The sequence below is a fragment of the Galleria mellonella genome, unplaced genomic scaffold (genome assembly GCF_026898425.1).
Source record: "Galleria mellonella isolate WM207_F2 unplaced genomic scaffold, CSIRO_AGI_GalMel_v1 utg36, whole genome shotgun sequence".
Lineage (NCBI taxonomy): Eukaryota > Metazoa > Arthropoda > Insecta > Lepidoptera > Pyralidae > Galleria > Galleria mellonella.
In genome coordinates this window covers 1,913,373-1,937,437 of record NW_026442086.1, presented here as the reverse complement: position 1 = coordinate 1,937,437, position 24,065 = coordinate 1,913,373, and the positions used below count along the sequence as shown (strand labels likewise).

Below are 24,065 nucleotides of genomic sequence, written 5' to 3'. Positions count from 1 at the left end.
AATTAGCTATTGCAATTCTTGATATTTGAGATTTAGTCATCTTTCTTTGTTTGGATATGTTTATTTCACGTCAGTCGACGGTCGATTTATATTAGGTTACGTTCTTATCCTGGTTCATTTATGTCTAATAATTGTGTCTTCTCATTTAAAGTTTGTTTTCTTTAGAAGGCAATAAAATTGTAGTTTTAAAACCATGCAAATGTAATTTGACTAAATTTTAGTTGCTGTATTGCAGGACGGCGAGGTGACATGCGTGCGCAAGCGTTGCAACCGCGCGTTGTGCGCGCGGCGGCGGCGCGGCGACGCGTGCTGCGCGTGCGCACGCCCGCGTCGCCCCCGCCCTCCGCCGCCGCCACCGCCCAGCTGAGCGACCGCACACGCGCCCCGGACACAGTATTACTGCGCCCGATCCCGTCTATACCCCAGACTGCTCGTAGGCTAAGTTGAGTGACTATAGACTGATATATTTTTATGTACTCGTGCGATTCGAATGTGTAGGTTAAGGCTGCGTCCTGTAATGTCGCGCTTCGATGAAACCGCTCGATGCGTCAAGTGCGCGCGTGCATGTTGTGGTGCCGATGCTCGCCGCACGCGGGGCAATTGGGGTATGAGGTTAATTATGGATCGTTCGGTTTCGTCGCAGGGCGTCCTTCGTGCGTTACGAGATAGACGGTTCGCGGCGGACGGCCGCGTGACGGCTCGGAGTCGGCCGACGACGGAGTAGCTTTACCGTTTAATACTGAACGACTATGATTATTATATTTACCCACCGGTATTTTAATTGGTATTATGAGATGTCCCGAAATTTTGTAGGCGCATTGTATTATGTCACCCAATACTGAGATGATAGTGTTAGTCGTACGGCTCGATTGCTCGGATTGTGGCAGAAATGGTGCGAGCGTGGTCGATAAAGATGTGCCATATTTTCTTATTGTAAATATAAATTATTACTTTAATATTACTTATGTGCATATTTATTTACGTTTGTAATGTAAACAATACGGGATCGTGTTGAGTTCGAGTACTCGTGTTTGTCCATCACAAACTCTTAAACGTTATTTTGATCGCCTTGTTTGTGCATTTGCTTTTAGTCTTGTATAATTATAACTTAATACCACACAATTAAAGTATAACCTATATTTTGATAATACCTATGTCTATTTATTTAATTGAGTCAAAATGTAAGTAGATTACCTTTATATGAAGTAGAATACTTAATACCAGAAAATATAATTAAATATTTATCTTAAGTATTTTTTTATTTAAAGCATAAAATGCGCATTATACTAATGATGAACGCTTAATCTGAGTGCTTATCGATTGCTCAAGCGTTTGATTAATTAAGAATATGCCTATAAATGAGCGATACGCCTAACGTTCGTTGATAATTGTATTTGGTGGTCTGAAAATGATATATCACAATAACCATCCAAGAATGTTACTGTAAATACATATAATATGTGCTATAAATATTATTTTAACATTGTATACTATTTTATACTTTTAACATAGTGGATTGTACCGATTTAGTTAAGCAGTACTTTATGCCAATTACGTGACTAGTTTTGATTAATTACTAGGTTAACTAATATTTGTAATTAAGGAAGCTAGTCCAAATAAATGTTTCGATGTGATGGAAATGAATGCCATGTAGATAGATTATACGTCTGTCCATATTTGTTACTAATTGATTATAATTTAGAGACCTTACTTCCACTATAACAAAGATGTGTATAGACTGATTTATACTTTGTATGCTTATTTGTATCGAATGCTATTTGCCTGTAATTGCACAATTGTTTAGTTTGCGTATTTCCAAATTTTATGTAAAGTTGTTTTCCACCCATATTCTCTTTTGTGTAAGACATCTTAGTAGCACCTCTACCACTTTCGAAGTCATTATGTCATGGATAAATATATATAAACGGTCATACAATCAGTACATTATTTATGATCTATCAAGTTTCATACTGGAGTTGTAATTGCAGTTAGCATTCTCTCGAAATACAAATTTCTATTCACTTTCAAGTCCTATAATAGTTATGAGATAGCCAAAAAACTAAGATTCATTGTGAAAATAAGGTCTTGAACAATTAGTTTATGTAGCAAGGACAGAAATTTATTAAGGTTTTGGAATACTTTTCGTATGCGTTGCCAAAAAATGTTTAAAGATTATAAAATAAAAAAAAAAAAATACGTCTCGTTGTGGGTTCTAGTCCATCAAAATTATGAGGAGGATGTACGGTGTTGTATTGGCTATAGAAATATGATTGTTTTTACGTAACGAAAATATTATTCGATTATACGACAGTTCTCACGGTTTTAATATTTTTGTATTATCTAACAATAGAAAAGTAGACTCCTATGGCTTGCAAATAACAAACTAATGGCCATAAAGGATACTATAAAGTCGCTTGTATTGCATTGTTTTCTATTTGTTAATTATAAGCGTTATTCTCCCATTTTTCGGCCTCGAGGGATGATGTTTAACAATTGATCGATACTTATTACATTTCATAGGAAACTTAAAATGCTATGACCCCATTTTTTATATAGTTAGTGGCCTCAGTTATCAAATAATTTGGTTAAACTATTTACATCCAGTCAATATAGTTTGTAAACCGATACAGTTCTAATACGAATAAATCACCTGTGAAAAGAATATGTTGTTTTAATATAATATAATATAATTATTTATTAATTTATTACAAGTGTTCGTATATTCACCCACACGCATACATTCTTTATTTACTTTATGTAGATAAGTATAAAATATCTCAATAATTACATGATAATCAAGCATGTTTTTTTCTTTATAAAAAATTAAAATAAGAAAGTTCTTATTATTCTTCAGTTTAATTCTAACAATATTTCAGAGCATTGCAATATTTTAGTAAGTGATAATTTCATGGTAAGGATTTTTTGAGAGCGATCAGCGTATCTGCCATGGCGTCCGCTATAGCATCTGCAACTTGTATAGTAGAGTTAAAACCCATGATACCAATGCGGACTGCCTTCCCAGCATAGAATGGCAAACAAGCTGACGCAACCTGATGGAAAGTATAGTATCATGGACATAATAGTTAAAACGCCATGATACCAATTCCTGAGGACTCAGGTGTTATTCCTCTGTACCCAGTAAATTCACTATCCCACCCTTCAAACCGAAACACAGTTATGCAAACACAACTGCTTCAGCACACGAATGGGACCGACTTTTGTACAAAGTCTCCCTCTGGTAAATCAGAGATATCAGGATGTTGTGCCTGCAAATTGATAGAAGATAGACTTTTAATCTTCTCTTTTAAAATGTATAGTGTAAATAAAAGGATATATAAATATTAATTGTTAAATTAAAATCGTATAAATATTAAACATATGAAAGTTTTTAAAGATTTTTGGATCTTTGGATGGTTGCATGTTTATTATTTAATCACGCTTAAATGCCTAAAATTAGTACAATATCTAATATTGGTTCAAGTGGCAACACATAAGGGTGTTAACGACGGTACAGAATATTCTAAGATATTTCTCATAGGCAGTTAGTTTGTTTGCTATTATTATAATAACGACTTAATATTAATATCAAATTATTATTTCGTTTGATTTTTTTTTTTCAATTTAAAAGATTCTGATACAGAGGCTTCTGCAGTTTGTTTCAAGAGAACTTTATGAAAAGCTGATCAAGTTTTATTAAAATTATCACTGAAACATTTCATAAATGAAGCGAGTTACAAATCATCATTATCATATCAGCCATTATCTGTTTATCGTTGAACATAAGCTTCCCCCATAAGGAGGGGGTTGTTAGTAGTTGCCACACTTGGCAGGCGGATTGGCAACCGAAGTTAGGCTTTGGTAATTAATTAGTTAATTAGTAACAAAAACAATCAATAAATCGATATTCCATTTGTGCTATTATTGGACAATAATTCTTTGTCTTATGATCGTGTAAGTTGTTCGTGTGGTTATATTTTTATTAAGTTATATAAATAGAAATAGACTAAATTTACCCTTGCAATCTTGATATATATACAAAACAATAATATATACTCACTTGTTTCTCATATAATTTACAAACTCTACATAATCGTAATCTTTTGGCAAAACTACAGTCGTCACAGTCACTAGTCGTTCTTCAGAATTTGGTATCAGAAACTCCAGAGATAGTTCTTCAATGCGTTTGTAGAAGTGAGCTGTATTTCTGGCATGGCGGGCCCACACTTTGGGCAATGTCTCTTTGCTTATTTCCTTTAGACAACTCCGAAGTGCCCATAGTAATGGCGGAGATAGTGTATGGTGATATCTGTTTACATAAATACAGACATTAGTTCCTATATTTGCAATATAGAATTAGTAACTTTATATTCACTATATTACACTTTATATTACACTAGAGTAAAAACGTATCGATTGCAAAAAGAATAGTAAAAATCGGTTTAGATACGGCGAAGATGTCATCATTATTTTAATTTTTATTTGTTGACTTCTGAACATAGGCTTCTCTAAAGAAAGGCCTTAAGGAATGGTCCTGAGCCATTTCCATTTAATAAAGATTTGTGTAACATATTAATATATATATATATATATATATATATATATATATATATATATATATATATATATATATATATATATATATATATATATACATAATAATAGAGTTCCCCCTTTTTTTAGAAGACTTGAAAATTAGTAAAGTTCTTAATATTTTTACATCAAACGAAAATATTATCTAGACTCGACAAATAAAATAAATACATACTGTCTTGTATTACCAAAGCAGTTCCACTGTGCCGCTAATAATTCAATGTCGAGGTAAAAGGGTGGTTTAAAATTTCTATTTTTCATAACTTCCCTGTAAGGATGAAAAAAATATTTTAAATAAATTTTTTAATAGATAAACTCTGGTTTTCTGTCTTCTCTGGTATTACAATTTCTCCATGATTATTATAAATATTATTAAAAATTAAACAAAGTTACTAATTCTTGCTAAAATCGTTACCTAATAGCTTACCGTCTTACTACAAAAAAAAATTGCGATAGATAGGCAATCAATACATGTTTAGACTTCGTATTACAAAAGTGCGTCTAAAAATCTGTCTAAACAAAAAAAAGTGTTTAAATAATAATTTAATAGTCTATAGTTTTTGGTATATAAAATATACATTATTACACTGACTAAATAATATTTAGTAACTTAGAGTTTTGCTAAACAGTGTTTTAAATATTTTCTATAGTAAGACCGTTAGTTCTAGTCATTAATGCTACTACATAACGTCTTTAGAAATAAAATGGAACTCAAATGGCTATAAGATTAAATGCCTCACTGTAGTGTGAAAAGAAAAATCTTTGAAAAGAAAATGATCTATAACTGTAATTATATGAATGTAATATAAACCTTAAATTCAAACGATAAAATGCAGTTTTCTTTGTGTTAAAATATAGCAAACTAATTCAAAAAGTAACGAACCACACTGAAATTGAGGCGATATTAGCTCGGTTGTTTCGTGTTGATGAGCTTAGTGAATAGTTCATTAATCCTTTTTCAAAGATTTCGAATAGATTCGATCTTCGAATCGAAGTATTATGGAATTAGAAGTCAATGTTTTGAATTCATTTATGAGTATATTACTCATGTTTTTAAAAATATTATGAATATGTAATACTAAACTTCCGCGTTGTTAACATATGTTTAAATTATAATATATTATGAGGGTAGCTGTAAAAACTGCATGGACTGCCAGAAGTAGACAGCGTTCACTTCTGTCCTACCGTGAGTATGACGTGGTTATTAATATAATATATATAAAACAGATTAGAATAAACGAAGACTTAAATCGAAAATTCAATCAAATCATGATTTTTCTAGCTGGCCAGTGTTGTTTAATGTCAAATATATTACAAAATTCTTATAAATATCTAAAAATGTAAAGCGCAGACAGGACATGGAGGTTCTTTATAAGTATTCGATTTCATTCATATTATATTGTTAAATTTTAATTGCGGCCGTTTTTATTATATAAAGAAGTATTTATTATAACTTACTGGGCCCGCTCGCTTAGAGCAACAGGTGATATACCCGCCGGTCCACTGAGTCCTTTTTGGGTCGAAGAACAAACTCCATCTACACCCCATTCATCCATGAAGAACGGTTCACCACCCAGAGAAACTACTGTGTCCACCAATAATATAGCTCCATATCTATAAAAATAATAATCTATAATATATATATATATATATATATATATATATATATATATATATATATATATATATATATATATATATTAACTGATCTAACAGAAATTTTCGATAAGACACTAAGCTGATTAAGAAACAAGATTTGAGATATTATTATATATATAACAACATTAATACGTGAATCGCGTAAACTACGCGATTCACTTGAGATTTGACTATTTGAGAACTGAAAACACATTCGCTTAAACAAAATTCAGTTTCAGTTTGAATCGTTGTTTTCCTCACATAGTACAATCTTGTTTCTTGAGTGCATTGAGTTGGTAGGCGACAGCTTCAGATGAATTACCCACTTTATCTGGTGACCATAGACTAAGTAATCAGTACGTTATTTAAGAGTCAGCATTGTTCTTATATTGACAAACCTAGAAAATGAATTTAGCATCCACTTAAAAATATGAACGTAACAAAATAAATTAATAATAGGTTCTACAACTATTTATCATATGTTCCCACTTCATCCAAAATATTGATATCGATAGTTGGCATGAAAAACCTGGCTATTTTATACCTTAAAATTTGGCAAAGCCAATTAAGTGATTGCATAGATGTTATATAAATATTTTTTGTTCGAAGTGACGTGAGCTTGTTAGTGACATTAGACCATCCTGCTTTGTGTGGCAAGGATATAGATTTTTTAATACATATAAGCAACATCGCGCTGTTTTAAATAGTTTAATTGAGATGAATCAAAATTATGTAAAATACAAGTACGTGAAAATTTCCTATTTTAAATTATTAGGATTAAATTCAATACATTTTTTAACAATTTTTGTACAAGACATTTATAACGTTTCTATAATATTGCATTTAAAGAGATAAATGTACGTAGGTACTTACGTACAAAATGTGTAATTTTGTGGTTTTTTCTTCTAATTCATATTATATATAGATATTGCATATGTAATCTAATGAATTACATTCATGTAAATCCTTTTTACTATTTAATATTTAAAGTGTAATTAATACTAGAATGTAAAAGTAGTAAAATAGCCCAAATTTATTTTTATTATAAATTTCTGTGAAAGCTTTTGGAGTTAATACTGCATACGTGAACTTTCCTGTTTGTCTGTTTTGCTCTAACATACTTGTTTTATTATATTTTTTCTCTTTTACATTATCATTGTATATATTTATAATCTGAAGAGTGAAAGGCTTTAATTGACTCATATTTGGTTTATTTATCAGAATAGCATCTTAAACGATAGAACGAGCACGCAATATTGCTATTTACGTGGGATTGATTTATGAATACGGACTTTAGGTACTTACGTGTGTGATATTCAAACCCAAATGTAATTAATGTATTATTCAAGTTACTAACTTGTGACATAGCGCACCGAGGCCTTCTATTTTTTGCACCGAACCAGTAGATGAATCGCCATGAGTAATATATAGAGCTGCAGGTCATATTTTCTCCAGAAGACTTTCCATAAGGGAAAAGCTAAAAGTGGTGTTAAATGGAACACGATGTACTACCACATCGATATCTGTAATAAAAAGTACAATAAAATAATTTGATTAGGTTTATAACAATTGTAGGTAACTTATTTTGTTATTATAAAAATATGAATTACTGAATATTACGATTCTTCAGGGAAATATACGATTTATCAAGTCTTAAATATAAGCATGAACTGTTACGGTAAATATTAATTTATTAAATGAATTCTGAGAAAAATATTTACTTTTCTTAGAATTCACTTAATGAATTTTAAGTTATACATTTGCGATATTTAAATGTTGAAAAATAACCAATTAAGAAGTCTTAATTTCTGATTTCATTAAAAAAATATTAAACGTACCTAACTAAGATAATAGTTTTTTATGAAAAATATTAAAATAACAAATAAGCCCACCTGATGGAAAGGAGTAACCGTCACTTATAGATCATGGGCAGTACCATGGACACAATAGAGTATACTGTTTCACCCATGAAATCCCCCCCATGCGTTGCCATTACTGAGGACTCAGGTGTTATTCCTCTGTACCCTGTACATTCACTACCATATCCCACCATTCAAACTGAAACATAGCCATGCAAACACAACTGCTTGATGGTAGAAATACTAATGGGACAGAGGTGTCCAAGTAAACGACTTTTATATAAAGTCTCTCTCTGGTAAAACATATATATCCATATATATCCAACAAAAACAAATTATATTATACTTTTTGTGACGATATAACTTTACTACATCTTTCTGTAAAGTTTCATTTATGATGTGGTTACATGTTATTCCGTTTTAGTATTAATTTATCTATTTATTCTTTATTGATAATAATAAAAAAAAAAATTGGTACAAAAGACGGATTTAATTTTATAAATGATTGATTATCTCCCAGTTAATTTTTAGGAAAGTTGTTACATTTGTTTTGGGCATTGAATAGAATTTAAAAATAACCTGGAACTGACTTTTGATTTTGAGTCGTTATTAATAATGAGTAATGGCTCATCGTTCGATATTTAAAATTCGGATGATTTACACACGTGTCGCATTCAGTTTTATATAGAAAGCTAGGATCGTCATAATTATCGTTACTGATATTGATTAAGAGGGATTCGATTAATTGTAACTTCAGAATGAACGTTCATTATTAAATTACAAGACTAAACATCAAAATTACCATATCTCTTGGCCATATCCAATGCTCTGTCATCCCATAGTCCCCGGTTGCATAAGAGAAGCGTTTGCTTAGGGCCGACTAAATTACTTATAAGAGCTTCCATTCCAGAGTTTCCAGAACCACTCACAGCAAGAACTAGTTTGCTTTTAGTTTGAAAAAGATATTGTAAACCAGCGCGTATATCGTCCATGACCTAAAATAATAGTTGAAGTTATGGCATAGAATTAAAGGCGAATAAATATAAACATGTTAATTATATTTACTTACATTAAATAGTTCATCGCAAAATGGTGACATAATTGGTTTTGTGAGAGCTTCTACAACAGAAGGCCATATATCACATGGACCCGGACTACAGAATAATGGTTTTTTCAATTGACGATCTTCTATTTTTGGAGCAGAAACTATTAGGTTTTCTTCATACATCTTGTTACAACGAGCTGATCAAATAAATATATTTTAAAATTTATTATTCATACTAGGTAATTTTTTTTTCGATTATGGGTAACAGATATATGACACTCATTTGATGGTAAACGGTTACATTACCGTAACCTATGAACGCCTGCAATATTAGAGTAGTCACGTGCACGCTGCCAACCATTAAGAAAGCTTATTGAGTCCATTTTGAAGAACCCCATGCTGTAATATCTAGAGAAAATCTATATATGTATATTTATACATTCATATAAGTAGAAATAAAACTAGAAATATATAGCATTTGTACTGTAATGATATATAAATTTTGTTTTATAAAAAGTGGTTTCAATAGTAGACAAGAAGGACTTTGATAAAGTAACCAACTTCAAACGTCACAAAAATAATTTGAGAACAATTCAGCGATATTAAATTTGAGCTATTTTCTATATGTATAACAAAAAAAAATATTTTATTATTTGTAAAAAGTACGCATTGTTGCATTGCAGAAATAGTAAAGGTAAATAGCAAAGAATTTTCAATTTGTGAAGTTAGAAACGTATTTTTATTTATTTTACATTACAATAACTATGTCTTTAGACAATAACATATTTGGCTCGAATAGCAATATGTTATCAATAATCTTATGGGGCCTTTGCCCAAAATTTCCGACATATTCCCATGGGTATTGGGTGATAGATAATAAAAGGTTGAAAGGTCGCTTGATACCTATATTCTTTTCATTTGAACATTCCAGTCAATATATACTGTATTTTAAGTTAAAAAATATATCATATATCGTCATTAACGACTTTAGTTTCATTTTTTATGCATAAAGATTGAATAAAATTCCAGTGGCGGATGAAATGATAAGGAAGAAGTCATGTTGGTTGATTAATTTAGTAGGAATTATCCGCGAAGGTTTTCAAAGAGGACTGCATGAAGGTCGGCTTGAGAATAATAATTGTTTTCCCTTCTCCAGGTTAGAATTTTATTATGAAATAAAATGGAATTGTAACTCTATCTATACTATCAGTATAGCTTGGCAGGGTACTAATGTATAAGGATAGATGAGGATGAAGTCTAAACAGTAAGTCTATTGTGACTTAAAATTTACCCGGACTGTTAGATTTTCTTTTATGTTTTGTATGGTTTATATATTTTCCAGCTATTCATTAGGTATGAAAATGCAGCTCTGTTTGGGAAAAATCTAAATTCCCATTTGATTTGTGGAGAATCTATTCATAGAAGATCGCTACCTTATAAAACAAATAAGTATTAAATATTTAAAGTTACTAATGAAGGGAAGGGATTATTTGCTAGTCTTCTCTATCAGTGAGTAGTCGGCCTCTATCTCCATATAGTCCGCACTCACAACTATAAGACAACTTTCCTGACTTCATCCATGTGTAAATGGAACTTATCTAATACCCATAAAATGGATATTATTATCGATAATGTCGAAAATAAATTTTTATTTGTCGGTGTTATATAGACTACAAAATAAAACAAAACTTTTAATCAATGTTATAAATAAAGAGTCATTTTTACATTTTAAACTACTTATTAAGAAATAAAAATAAATTATTTATTTATGTATAAACAATTGGCAATTAAACAAAGTATGAAAATATTGCCTGTTTTGTAATATTTCAACCAAAAATCACTTACCTTAAATTTATTTGGAATAAATAATATATGACGGTAGTTTTGTTCGGAAGGAGTCTTCAGAAAAACCACTGTTTTTAACGAAGGCCTGTTATAAACTGGACTACACACAGGTCAGAAATATTTTTACAGGAAAAAACTCTTATCTGTTGATTACAACGTATTATAACATACTAGCATTTTGCTTGCTTGCTTGCTACTCTGTTCACTTGGAATTTAGATGTAGAAAAATCAACGAAGTAGATCATTTCTAGTTGACTTATTAAGATAAACGTTTTTTAAGTTAGATGTTCAAGAATACAGCTGTGAAATCATATCCAATTTAGTCTACTGCACTAATTTTGTATGATACCTACCGGAACAAACGTATAGACAAACAGACAAAATTTCTAAAAAATATTCTTTTACTTTCTGTTGCTCTTATTAAGACCCCCCTCCCCCCCTTATACATATATATTTAAAATATATATGTATAAGGGGGGGCCCTTATACATATATATTTTTAAATATCTCCTATATACAGACGTCATAAAGTTGTTACAATTTTATTATATTAGTATAAATCAAAACTCGCCATAAACAGATAGATTAATAGGTTCGATCTGTCGAATTGATAATCTAATCTTTTTATATAAAAATAAAACTATATTGCCATATACATAATCTCTCTTTTAATCTCTGAAATCGATAACGGCTCAAATATTGACCTTACTATAGCCATAAGGACGCTGCTCTTATTCTTGTGCTTCATCGTAGGTATTTTTTTTTATACAACTTAGAATGGCAAACAAGCCGACGGTCCACCTGATGGAAAGTGGTAACCGTCGCCTATAGACATGAGCAGTACCATGGACATAACAGAGTATACTGTTTCGCCCATGATACCCTCCATGTGTTGCCATTCCTGAGGATTCAGTAGTTATTCCTCTGTACCCAGTAAATTCACGCCATATCCCACCCTTCAAACCGAAACACAGCCATGCAAACACAGCTGCTTCACGGTTGAAACAGGAATGGGGCAGAGGTACCCAAGCAATCGACTTTTGTGCAAAGTCTCCCTCTGGTAACAAATTTTTTTATACAAAAATGATTACAGTTGGCAACATATTTAATTATATTTATTACGATTGTTTTTTTATTTGGTCAGCATATTGAAATATGTATGAAGAAAAGTTGATAGTCCCTCGTCCAACAATAGTGGATCGCCAATTCACCAAGCCGTTACTGTGTGGTCCGGGACCATGCGATATTTGGCCGTTTGTCGTTGAAGATCTTTCAAGACCAGTTTTATCACCATTGTGTGATGAATTATTTGATATAAGTGAAGTAAGTAGTAAGTCTGGTAAAAGGTATGTTATTATTTCTTATTTTTTTATCTTGAAAGATGATATTTAATAATTTTTAGGCAATTTAGAGTGATAAACAAGTTTACAACCCACCTGATGGTAAATAGTAATCATCATCTATAGACATGATATCACAGCGTACTCTACAAAGACTTCATGCATTGCCATTCCTTGTGATGTGTATATCTATTTAGACGAATTTTTTTTTTACTTTAATATCGGTGTACTACTGCTGGATAGGAGTTTTCTCCATAAGAGAAAGATTCTAGCCTACTATTGAGTGCCATGGCCTCGTATTTTGGCTTTCATTTCGAGTTGCTTTTTTTTTCGATCTTTATTCTTTTAGTCACTTTTTACGATAATTTGAGAGTTTTTTTTATCATACTTAGAATGAAAAACAAGCTAATGGCTCATTTAATGTAAAGTGGTAACCATTGTTTAAAGACATGTATACGACTATGAATATAACTGAACACACTATTATGTCTGTGTTACCCGTCACGCTTAGCCATTTTTGAGAACTACAATGTTATGATATTAAATTGAGCTGCCTTGCAAATTGATACTAAAATCACCTGTACTAAAGACACCCAAACTTGTTTAGTTTTTTAAGCATTGTATATAAGTCCCCTGGGGTGAAATGAATGGTAATGCTATAATTTATATATAACGTAATTCATCATGCCATCATCACCAACAATCACCGTCGTCGTCACCACATCGACTACTTACTGATCTTTGATAAGAAATAGCTCTTTGATAAAAAAAGTGATAATGAATTTTTTATAAGAATAAGGATTTTTATTCTTGCAATAAATTAGATATATTCTATTAATAAACAAACAAATATAGTTTACAAACACAGTTCTGTTATGAAATAAAATACAAATAAAAACAATATTATTATAATATCAAAGTATTTATCAACATGTAAGAAGTTATACAAATATATAAACATTCACATGAATTCTTAATTTTCTTGAGTTCATTAACCACGCGTTGTCAGGAAAGAAATTTTCATTAATTTAATTGAAATATTATTTCAGAACAATAACTATTATAAATATTACATATTTACAAAGAAATACATTTACTTACTTCTATTAGTTGACTAGTACTCCCAGTACTACAACTAGTCTCTGCTTAGTTTAGATCTAGATGGCGCTGTGTAATGACCCCAGCGGTATTTTTATATTTATTAGCTACACACCTTGTCTTCACACGGGTGTACTAATGAGAAAACTAACTAAACTTCTCTCTCACTTATTCATTCAGTTTATATATAAAGATTTTTTAACCCAAACTTTTTCATACAAATCTTATCCTGGTAATTACAAATACAACAAAAAAAAAAAAGAATATCCCAATAGATGCAGCCTTTCTAAAGAGTTTACGTATTCGGCAATTAATTTTTATTTATGGGTATATGGATTATTATTGATTATCACGGATTGAACCATCAGTAGATTGCCATAATTTGTATAGTAGATACAAAATTTACAGTGAAGATTTCTTGAGAGCAATCAGTGTATCTGCCATGGCGTCCGCTATAGCATCTGCAACTTGTATAGTAGAATTAACACCCATGATACCGATGCGGAGTGCCTTCCCAACTGTGGGTCCTAGACCAGGAAATATCAGGATGTTGTGTCTGTAAAAAGAAAGTATGTTACTTGTATATTCTCAACCGTTTTTTAAAAGGAGGAGGTTCTGTGTTCGACTGTATATTTTTTATATATACATCCATAGATTTCTTCATTAACTGTGGACTGATTTTAAAACTTTTTTATTTGAAAGAATATACTTCTGAGGTGGTTTCATTGTCACCGAGTCAGGAACTGATGATGGAATTCAAGGGAAATCGAAGGCAATCCTCAAATTCTATAGTTATGTATCATGTGTTTGTTCATCACATATTGCAGGCATCCATAGGCTACAGTGACCGTTTACCATCAGACGGGCTGTATGTTTGTTTGCCACCTTTGTGGTATATTTTTTTTTATAGTAAGAAGGGATAATATGGTTCTAAGCCAGGCAATTCGTGTGATTGTATGGTGCTATTATAATTAATTATAATATTAAGAAAGGATAGATATGTGAAAGTGGTGCCCGTACTAAAGAAGTAAAATAATAATTTTAATGCAACTTTAAACGCTATACAAACTGTCAACGCGTCTGATGAAAACTAATAATCGTTACTTACAGACATGAATAGCATTATAAAAATCATAGAACACATTTTGATACTTATGGTATCTCTCATTCTTTGTTATTCCTAACGACCACGATGTAAAGTTTTTGTACTCTGTAATTTCATTGTTATATTTTACTCTTTTTTGATTTTTTTCTTCAAATAGAAACAACGCTAGTAGGATAGAGGTATACAAACAAATGACTTTTGTACCTCTGTAAAAACCTTGGGATAATTATAGAACAATTAAATTACTTCTCTTTGATTTAAAGTACGTAATAATATAATATAATGATATCAGTACTCACTTATTTCTCATATATTTTACAAACTCCATATAGTCATAACCTTTTGGTAAAACCACAGTCGTCACAGTCACTAGTCGGTCTTCAGGTTTGGGAATTAGAAGCTCGAGAGATAGTTGTTCAATGCGTTTATGGAAGTGAGCTGTGGTTTCAGCATGGCGGGCCCACACTTTGGGCAGAGTCTCATTGATTACCTCCTTTAGACAGCTTCGCAGTGCCCATAGTAGTGGTGGAGAGAGAGTGTGGTGATATCTGTTGATATATTTTTATTATATAAATCTTCTATAAAATAACACATTATATTAAATGACATTGAGTTAGCAGTTAAGTATAATTTTGTAGTAATAATAGTTTGTACAGACACACACAGTTTGCAGAAAAATTTTTGCTTTATATTTCTTATAGTTTTAACGTACGAGAAAATAAAATTTAGTGTGGTCTTAATAAAATAAAATAATTTGCATACTACAATGCATACATATTATGCGAGTGGTAGGCATGGATAATGTAGATGCCGATACGACATCTATATATTGGGTTCTTCTGAATATTGATGGCAGAAAAAAGGTCATCACCCATTACGATATCGCCCATATCGGTCAGCTATCTATTTTCGAATATGTTAAATGTCTGTTATCCATAATTATTGTTTAGTCAGCAGACTAAGTATATTCGTTTTTGAACCAGTATATAGATATAATAACTAAAATATATAGATACTGCTTTATATTACCTACTTCTAGCAATTGGAACAAAATTTAAAGCAATTTAAACAAAAAAAAAAATTGTACATGAACGAAATGTTCGTTTTCTACGAAGACATTTATTTAAAGTGCATCTGTGATTAACGCACTGCTACACATCGATTGAATGTCTTTATTTGTTACCAATTTTGATTAGAGAGTGTTTCTGTGGCAAAGAAATACTAAATACTAAAACAGACCATACTTTGCTTTTACAAATAAATTAAGTAGGTACGTACTGTCTTGTATTTCCAAAGCAATTCCATTGTGCCGCTAACAATTCAATGTCGAAGTAAAACGGTGGTTTAAAGTTCCTCTTTTTAATGACTTCTCTGAAACAACAGAAATATTTTTTTATTTATTTGTTTTTTAGTATACAAGTATAGATCTACAAGATTCTAATGCTTAAAGAGTTTTCTTCCAGAAAAAAATTTAATATATAAAATATAGATTTAATTACATAGACGTTAGTTATACTCATATATTTAAATATACTAATGTCTTAATATTTCAAAATCTCTTGTCACAAATTTCGTTTACCTTTCGAATCTAGAAATTAATAAAATTTTGTAAATGTGTATTCACTTTGAAGACTTCAATTTGAAGGTAGGATAGTTTTATCTCGATAAGTAAAAATAGACCAAGTGACAATAGAGAACAGATCAACATTTACCAGGTCAGCTCGTATTACATATTTTCTATTAATATTATAAATGCGAAAGTTTATAAGGATGGATGGATGTTTTTTACTCTTTCACGCAAAAACTACTGAACTTACTTTTTATAGTGATTCGCGGAAGCAAAACCGTAGGATACAGCTAGTCCATAAATACAAAAAAGAGAGTCATAAAATTTATTTTTTTGTCATAAAATTTGGTTTAATAATATAATAAATAAATAATTATGACATGATTTGGTATTTGGTATAGAAAATATATATTTCTTCTTATCTTGCTACTACTTAGTAATTACATAATATGTCTTGGTCATGCGGATTAAGTCGCGGGTAGTTTAATATAATGAAACTCACTGTGCTCGCTCGCTGAACGCAATGGGTGATATACCCGCCGGTCCACTGAGTCCTTTTTGGGTCGAGGAGTAAACTCCGTCTACACCCCATTCGTCCATGAAGAACGGCTCACTTGCGAGGGAAACTACCGTGTCCACTAATAACAGTGCGCCATATCTATTTAATAGAAAAAAAAAAAATATTATAATTTAAATAAAAAGAATTATTAATATTTTTAATGGTGTATATAGTAGGGATAACGAAATGGATATATTTAATAGTAACAGCAGTTATATAAGAAAAGACATCGCAAATAATTCATTCGTGATTTTAATGACATTTGGCTTGTGTTTGCACACTTATTAATTACCTAGACTGTAAGTAATTCAATTTTTGTAACTATATGTGGTAGCTTTTAATGAGTTTTTTGTTGTCATACATAATTAATTATTAAGTTAGTATATTAGTTAAGTTATAGCTGTATGCTTTCCTCAAAAATAATAAATAAATAAAGTAGAATACTTTGGGAGACTATTTATAATTAAGTGTTAGTGCTGTTATTTAAAAAATTATATAAGTTTAAATTAATGTACGTATATTATAATTTGCAAAGTATATTTTTTTTTAAAGTTATAAAACATCATTATTATTATTAAATAAACTTTGAAGTAGAATACTCATATATAACAAAGAAGTATAGTAATGACATATGTCACAAATGTAAATTTAAATAGATTTCACAATTGCGTGTAATAACATGGAATCCAAAATAAACTCATTCCAGCCTACTTAAGGCTGAAAATTAACATTATAAATTTTTAGCCTAGCGTAGGCTGTAATGAGTTTATTTTGGATTCCAGCTAAATATAAAATGGAAGTTTCTATTTAAAATTTAAGTGATATAGGTAATGTCGATTAACATAAATTATATCTAAATGTAAAATGCGTTACAATGTTTGGTTTTCTAACTAAATTTCAATTCGGAGTGTCAACATAAAATTTTGCAGGATTACAGACAGCATTTAAAAAATGTTTACAAATTTTGATATATTTATTTTATAATATTACGTCAAGAGTTTACGTTTAAACTAGCTAGAGAAAATCCGGGCATAGCGAACAGTGCCAATAAAAATAAATATTCCTCCCTTATTCGTAAACGACCAGTCCTAGTCCTACAGCCTTGCTCCTTTAAGAAGCAGAAGCTATTTTCTTAATAACAAATAACTCAATAAGTCTAAGTTCGCGTTGTTTTTCGCCGAAAATCAAAATTATGGATTTTTCTCATAATAATTTAAAGCAAGTTATTCTACCAAAACTCATCAAAATTCACTCAAATTCAATTAATCATGGTAATAGCATTTACTCTTAAAGTAATTGTTTTTATGTTGATATAAGGTGTGTTATGATAATGTTGCTATAATTAAAATTTATTTCAAATCAGATTACGTTATAAAATATCAATAGACAAAGTGAACCGGGCAAAACGGATAACGTATCCATCAAAGATAACATAATGTTTATGTAAAAAAAAACTTATATACCGTCTCCTTTATATATCCTTTTGCAGTATTTGCTTTCAATAGAATAGTAGGCTCTCGGTTAGTTAGGCTCTTTACTTGAAAAAACTTGCTCCCCATCGGAGTGAATAAGCAAGAAATATTTTTAATTTAAATATGTAGGTTACGTAACTTTTCTTGATTTTATTAAAAATTTTAATTAATGCTGGTTTCTATAGATAAATAGTTTTATTTCTATGTTTTATAATTCTCCAAACCTTAAGGCGATGATCCTGCTCGGATTTCCTCTACTATTTAACATTTGAAGGAGATATTTGTTTTGTCTAACTTTATCGGTGTACATAATTTTAGATAAGTGAAGAGTTTTGATTATTTACAATTAGTTTGTATGTGTGAATGAAAAGAAAAAAGGAATAGTTAATATTTCCTAATGTAAGTTACTGACTTGTGACATAGTTTTCCGAGGCCCTCTAGTTTCTGCACAGATCCTGTAGAAGAATCACCATGAGTGATAAATAACGCTTTAGGTCGTAGTATCTTCACTATACCTTCAATAAGGGTCAAGCTAAAAGTATTATTAAATAGAATACGATGTACTTTTGTTTTGATACCTGAAATAAAAAGTGTAATAAATTATTAGATAAAAATTTTGTTAATATTATAACTTGTTATTAATATATGATATAATAATAACAATATTAAAGTGTCACACGTAATACGAGTTATAAACTTTTATTAATAAAAACCTTTTGACACCTCAATGATTGCGAGTGCCATTTTTAATATCTGATTATATATTTAGAAGTTTTTTGTATCTATATGAATATTGTAAATTTTAAAAACATTTTTTTTTCTTCAGAAATTATAAATAGTGTTATTAAATCATCAAAGGGACGTACTATGAAAAAGGACGAGCACCAAAATAAAGGTAATTTAAAATAAGATATTAATGTTTGTGGATTATGATAATTGGAGATTAAGATATGAATGTTGCAACAAGCAAGATATAGGAATTAAGATTAAAACGGATTGTAAAAATATACTAGTAATTATAACTAACTATAATTGTAAAAGTATATAGTATGTTTTAATATGTAACCTAAAATATCGGAAAAAAGCCTGATAATGGATAAATATTAGTATCTAAGTATAAATCCTGCATATGGAAAAAAGCACTCGATATAACTATAAACCAGGGTTAAGCAGGTCAGTAAAATTTAATTAGCATGACAAAAGAATCAGCTGGACAGTATATATTTTTTTATACAACTTAGAATGGAAAACAAGCCGACGCCGCGACGGTCCACCCGATGGAAAGCGGCAACCGTCGCCTATAGACATGAGTACCATAGACATAACAGAGTATACTGTTTCGCCCATGATACCCCTCATGCGTTGCCATTCCTGAGGACTCTATTATTATTCCTCTGTACCCTGTAAATTCATGCCATATTCCACCCTTCAAACCCAAAACATACCCATGCAAATACAACTGCATTACGGTTGATATATTTACTTGCAAAACTAGAGTAGGTAATTTCTTACCGTATCTTTTGGACATTTCCAATGCTCTGTCATCCCAAATACCCCTGCAGCATATGAGAATCGTCTCATTTGGACCAACTATGTTGCTTATAACCGTTTCCATCCCAGAATGTCCAGAACCACTAATAGCAAGTACTAGTTTGCTTTTAGTTTGAAAAAGATATTGTAAACCAGCGCGGATGTCATCCATTACCTGAAAATTAAAACACGAATTATAAATTTTTTTTTTCAAAAACCTTATTAATTTCAATCCTTATAAAACCATAATTTTAACATAAGAGTATATACTTTTAATTAATAAAACTATCATCAAATTTGTAAATAAAAGGCGAAAAAAGCGCATAATATTTAAAAAAAAATTATAAACAAGGAGTTCTCCATTTTTGAAATTTATAAGTATTTATCCTTTTTATTTTATAAAAAAATACTACTTTACTACATAAAGGTAAGATAAAATAAAAAGGATATATGTTCCTCATATAAACAAACTTGCATACAATCTCTTATATATACATGCCACGTAAATATATGTATATACTAAGTACATTATGATGCAGGAAGTATTTTTACCCTAGACGTAACAGCGCCATCCAGTCACAGACTAAGCTGAGTTTGTTTGTATTAGAGAGTACTGTTGCCGTCTTAGGTAGATTAAATGTATACTAAAACTATTAAGTCCAGTCTGATTTTGCGTGGGAAGATAAAATTTTCGAAATTAATATATAGCTTATGTTAGCCGCTGATAACGTAATTTTTTATATGTAAATTAATTTTTAAAATCGATTGAGTAGTTTTTAACTTTGTCCATTACAAAGAAACAATCAAATCTTTTTATAATATTATAGTATAGTGCATAGTATAAAAATATCAGGCATTCTTTTATTTACACAATATGAAGTATTGTAGTTTTACTTACATCGAATAATTCATCACACAGTGGTGATAAAACTGGTTTTGAGAGAGCTTCAGCGACAGACGGCCAAATATCGCATGGTCCCGGACCACACAGTAACGGCTTGGTGAATTGGCGATCCACTATTGTTGGACGAGGGACTATCAATTTTTCTTCATACATATTTCAATATGCTGACCAAATAAAAAATTAATTATAATAAATGTAATTAAATATGTTGCCAACTGTAATCATTTTTGTATAAATATTTTTTTTTACCAGAGGGAGACTTTGTACAAAAGTCGATTGCTTGGATATCTCTATCCCATTCGTGTTTCTACCGTGAAGCAGTTGTGTTTGCATGGCTGTGTTTCGGTTTGAAGGGTGGAATATGGCGTGAATTTACAGGGGACAGAGGAATAACATCAGAGTCCTCAGGAATGGCAACCCATGGGGGGTATCCTGGGCGAAACAGTATACTGTGTTATGTCCATGGTATTGCTCATGTCTATAAGCGACGGTTGTCACTTTCCATCAGGTGGACCGTCAGCATGTTTGCCATTCTAAGTTGTATAAAAAAAAATAATACGTAATTTTTTACGGATGTGTTCTAAAAATAAAATAATTAGCATTAAACGTTGTCTATATTTTACAAAACCGGTTATAATATAATTATTATTACAGGACGAATTTGATATAATTAGTATTCTTTTCAAGAAGTTTTTAAATGTGAAAATGATCATTTTTCTGGGAAAAATATGGCGACAAAAAATTGAAAAAGGATGCGAAAATTTTCAGGTCAAGTATTTTATAAATATTGTGGATAATTTTTAAAGAGAAGATACATTTTTGTTTTTCTAACAAGTCCAACATATTTAATTTTATATCATACTGAATAATTATCTCTTCAATTCTTACAGATTATTCGAGCACATTTTATGATTCTAGCATATTTTTTATGCATTTCTGTTCTTATTGTTTTTGCAATGAATTATTTCAGTTTATACTTTTATATTGTGGTTTTCACTCAGTCGCTTAATGAATACTTATATAAAATGCTTATGAATGCCTATACTACAAATGGTGATGATAATAATAAGTTTGTACACACATTTTGTGTTCGTAAATCTTTATTACGTTGAAGATTGGCTGAGCCTGTGGAATTTATGAAATAATTTGCTTCCGTGACCGACATTCCGGGCAAGTAGCTGAAGATCGGTTACTGGAATCGGGTTAATGTTTAGATTTAGTGCTAATAGGGTGGTTATAAATTTGTTACAATGTTCTGGGTGTTCTGGCGCTATCCGATAACACATTTGGCAAGTGCACGGAGCCCCAGGCGCGAGCCGCCTGCCAGCCACATATTTGTTCCATTTGCTATCGCTTGATGTTCATATAATTTACAATTGTTTTAATATGCCTATTTAAAAAGAAAATCGTGAATAAACGACTTACAAACTTTAAAGGACATTTACTGGAGCACTTTAGAATAGTGCTTCGAATTTTAGACAGTTTATTAGCTGTATCGTGTATAATACTTACTTTACTGTGATTTAATCTGCATTATTTAAGTCCAGCAGTGAACAGATAATGAATAAAATGATGATGAATAATTTAACATATAGGGTACTGATTAAAGATAATAAGTACCCTACATGTTAAATTAGGGCATAGTTAATCTGTGTATCAAAGTTTATGTAAATTTGTTCAGGCGTTTAAGCGTAACTGAGTAATAAACATCCGAATATTTGTACAAAGTTCTTTCCCATATATAATAATAGATGTATTACGATAATTGTAGATAGTTGTACTCCTATGCAGGTATGTATGTAATTTATCAATATTTTAAATGGACTCCAAAAAGGAAGAAGTTCTTTATTTCACTACTTTTTTGTGTATACTACAATGTAAATAAGATTATACAAAAGTACAAAAATCGATTGTTTGGGTACCTCTGTCCCATTCGTGTTTCAACCGTGAAGCAGTTGTGTTTGCATGGTTGTGTTTCGATTTGAAGGGTGGGATATGGCGTGGATTTACTGGGTACAGAGAAATAACACCTGAGTCCTCAGGAATGGCAACGCATGGGGGGGTATCATGGGTGAAACAGTATACTCTGTTATGTCCATGGTACTGCTTATGTCTATAGACGACGGTTACCACTTTACATCAGGTGGGCCGTCAGCTTGTTTGCCATTCTAAGTTGTATAAAAAAAATATTCTGCACCGATTTTGATGATTATTTTTCATATTTATATCTTGATTCCATATTCAATTTGCCATAATTGAAATTATTTTCTATAGAACTATATCATATATTTATTACATTATTTTTTATATAATATAGATTACAATACCAGTACTATAATCGAAAGGGTAAATTTATAAACAGATAATGAAAGGTCAAAAGGTCGCTTGATACGTTCTTTGCATTCGAACCCGCTATCTGTTATTCATTACAGACTGTATTCCAGATAAGCATTCGTATGTAGCTGTAGTCGAAGAAGATCGAAACAGCAATGTTGCTTCGACAAATTGATTCGATTCCCACAGCGTCTCGTCCTATCCGCGCTTCCCAGAGGACAAAGCGAGGCGAAGCTATCAGGAGTCTTGTGATGGAAAATAACACTGTCATTCAGAGTATCTTCTCCTTGGTGGTTCAACCGTGAAACACGCTTGATAAATATTTACTAGTTTACACTTGAATTCTGGCTGTTATGGTAACAACGCGTCGTATTGTGTTTATTAGTAATTATCAAAGGATGTTTTGATAGGTTTGTTTTCGTTATCCTATTGTATATTCATTATGTATTAACGAAATTATTGACTCATGTTATATATTTATGTAGTATTTTCTTTTATTTACTTTATAGACAATGCAATATTATTTACATTATTCCAGAAAAGGAAATATCAGATTAGCTGAATTATAAAATATTGAATAAAAACTAGTACATTATAGTATTATATTTCATTAATGTATCAATAAAATAAATTTGTCTGGTGTAAAAATTATAAATGCATATTTCCAATGTTCCATTGAATATACAGTACAAGTAAAATAAAATATAATTTTGTTGTCTTGTTAAAAGCAAAACATAAAAAATAGGTACTTCTTTCATTCTTTCATAAAAAAAAGGAATATGGCACTCACCTTAAATCGACACGGGATTAATAGATAATTATTTTAGGCTGGAAATTAAGTTGGCAATGTTATTATGAAAATAATTTGATACAAAGCTATATTCACTTAAAATTGTTCACTTAAATTCTGCCTCCCTCTGTTACTTAAGATGGAATACTAAGAGATAAGTGGTTGCTCAAACACTTAAGTGACTATCTGGCTATAAGCAGATATTAAATTCAGTTTAGGTATACAAACAATATTAAAAATGTTACATATTAATATTCCACTTAATCCTTAGTTGCGGAGATAATTTAAAATACTTTTATTTAGTGATAAAGCTATTATTTTCTAAAATGTGTCTGTTACGTAAAATCAGTAGAAATAAATAAATAACAATGAATATATTACATAGCGCC

General features: G+C 30.7%; 2 protein-coding genes and 1 pseudogene across 2 annotated transcripts in view; 1 reads left to right on the top strand and 2 right to left on the bottom strand.

Annotated features, from left to right (window-relative positions):
* The window catches only part of LOC113520503 (dorsal-ventral patterning protein Sog), a 104,598-nt gene extending 101,936 nt beyond the window's left edge, over positions 1-2,662 (top strand). Inside the window, exon 16 of the mRNA XM_052897304.1 lies at positions 236-2,662. Coding sequence (XP_052753264.1) covers positions 236-367 — 132 coding nt within the window. The 3' untranslated portion in view covers positions 368-2,662. The remainder of the gene's footprint in view (positions 1-235) is intronic.
* LOC113520771 (alanine--glyoxylate aminotransferase-like) lies at positions 2,654-11,089 on the bottom strand (annotated as a pseudogene).
* Positions 11,090-13,211: 2,122 nt separating this feature from the next.
* On the bottom strand, positions 13,212-23,853 carry LOC113520522 (alanine--glyoxylate aminotransferase). The gene is made up of 8 exons (XM_026905875.3): positions 23,677-23,853; positions 20,547-20,716; positions 19,631-19,823; positions 18,531-18,696; positions 16,590-16,745; positions 15,799-15,891; positions 14,820-15,068; positions 13,212-13,971 (listed from the first exon to the last, which is right to left on the bottom strand). The coding sequence occupies exons 2-8, from the start codon at positions 20,703-20,705 to the stop codon at positions 13,818-13,820; spliced, it is 1,170 nt and encodes a 389-aa protein (XP_026761676.2). The 5' UTR covers positions 20,706-20,716; positions 23,677-23,853; the 3' UTR covers positions 13,212-13,817.
* Positions 23,854-24,065: the final 212 nt, after the last annotated feature.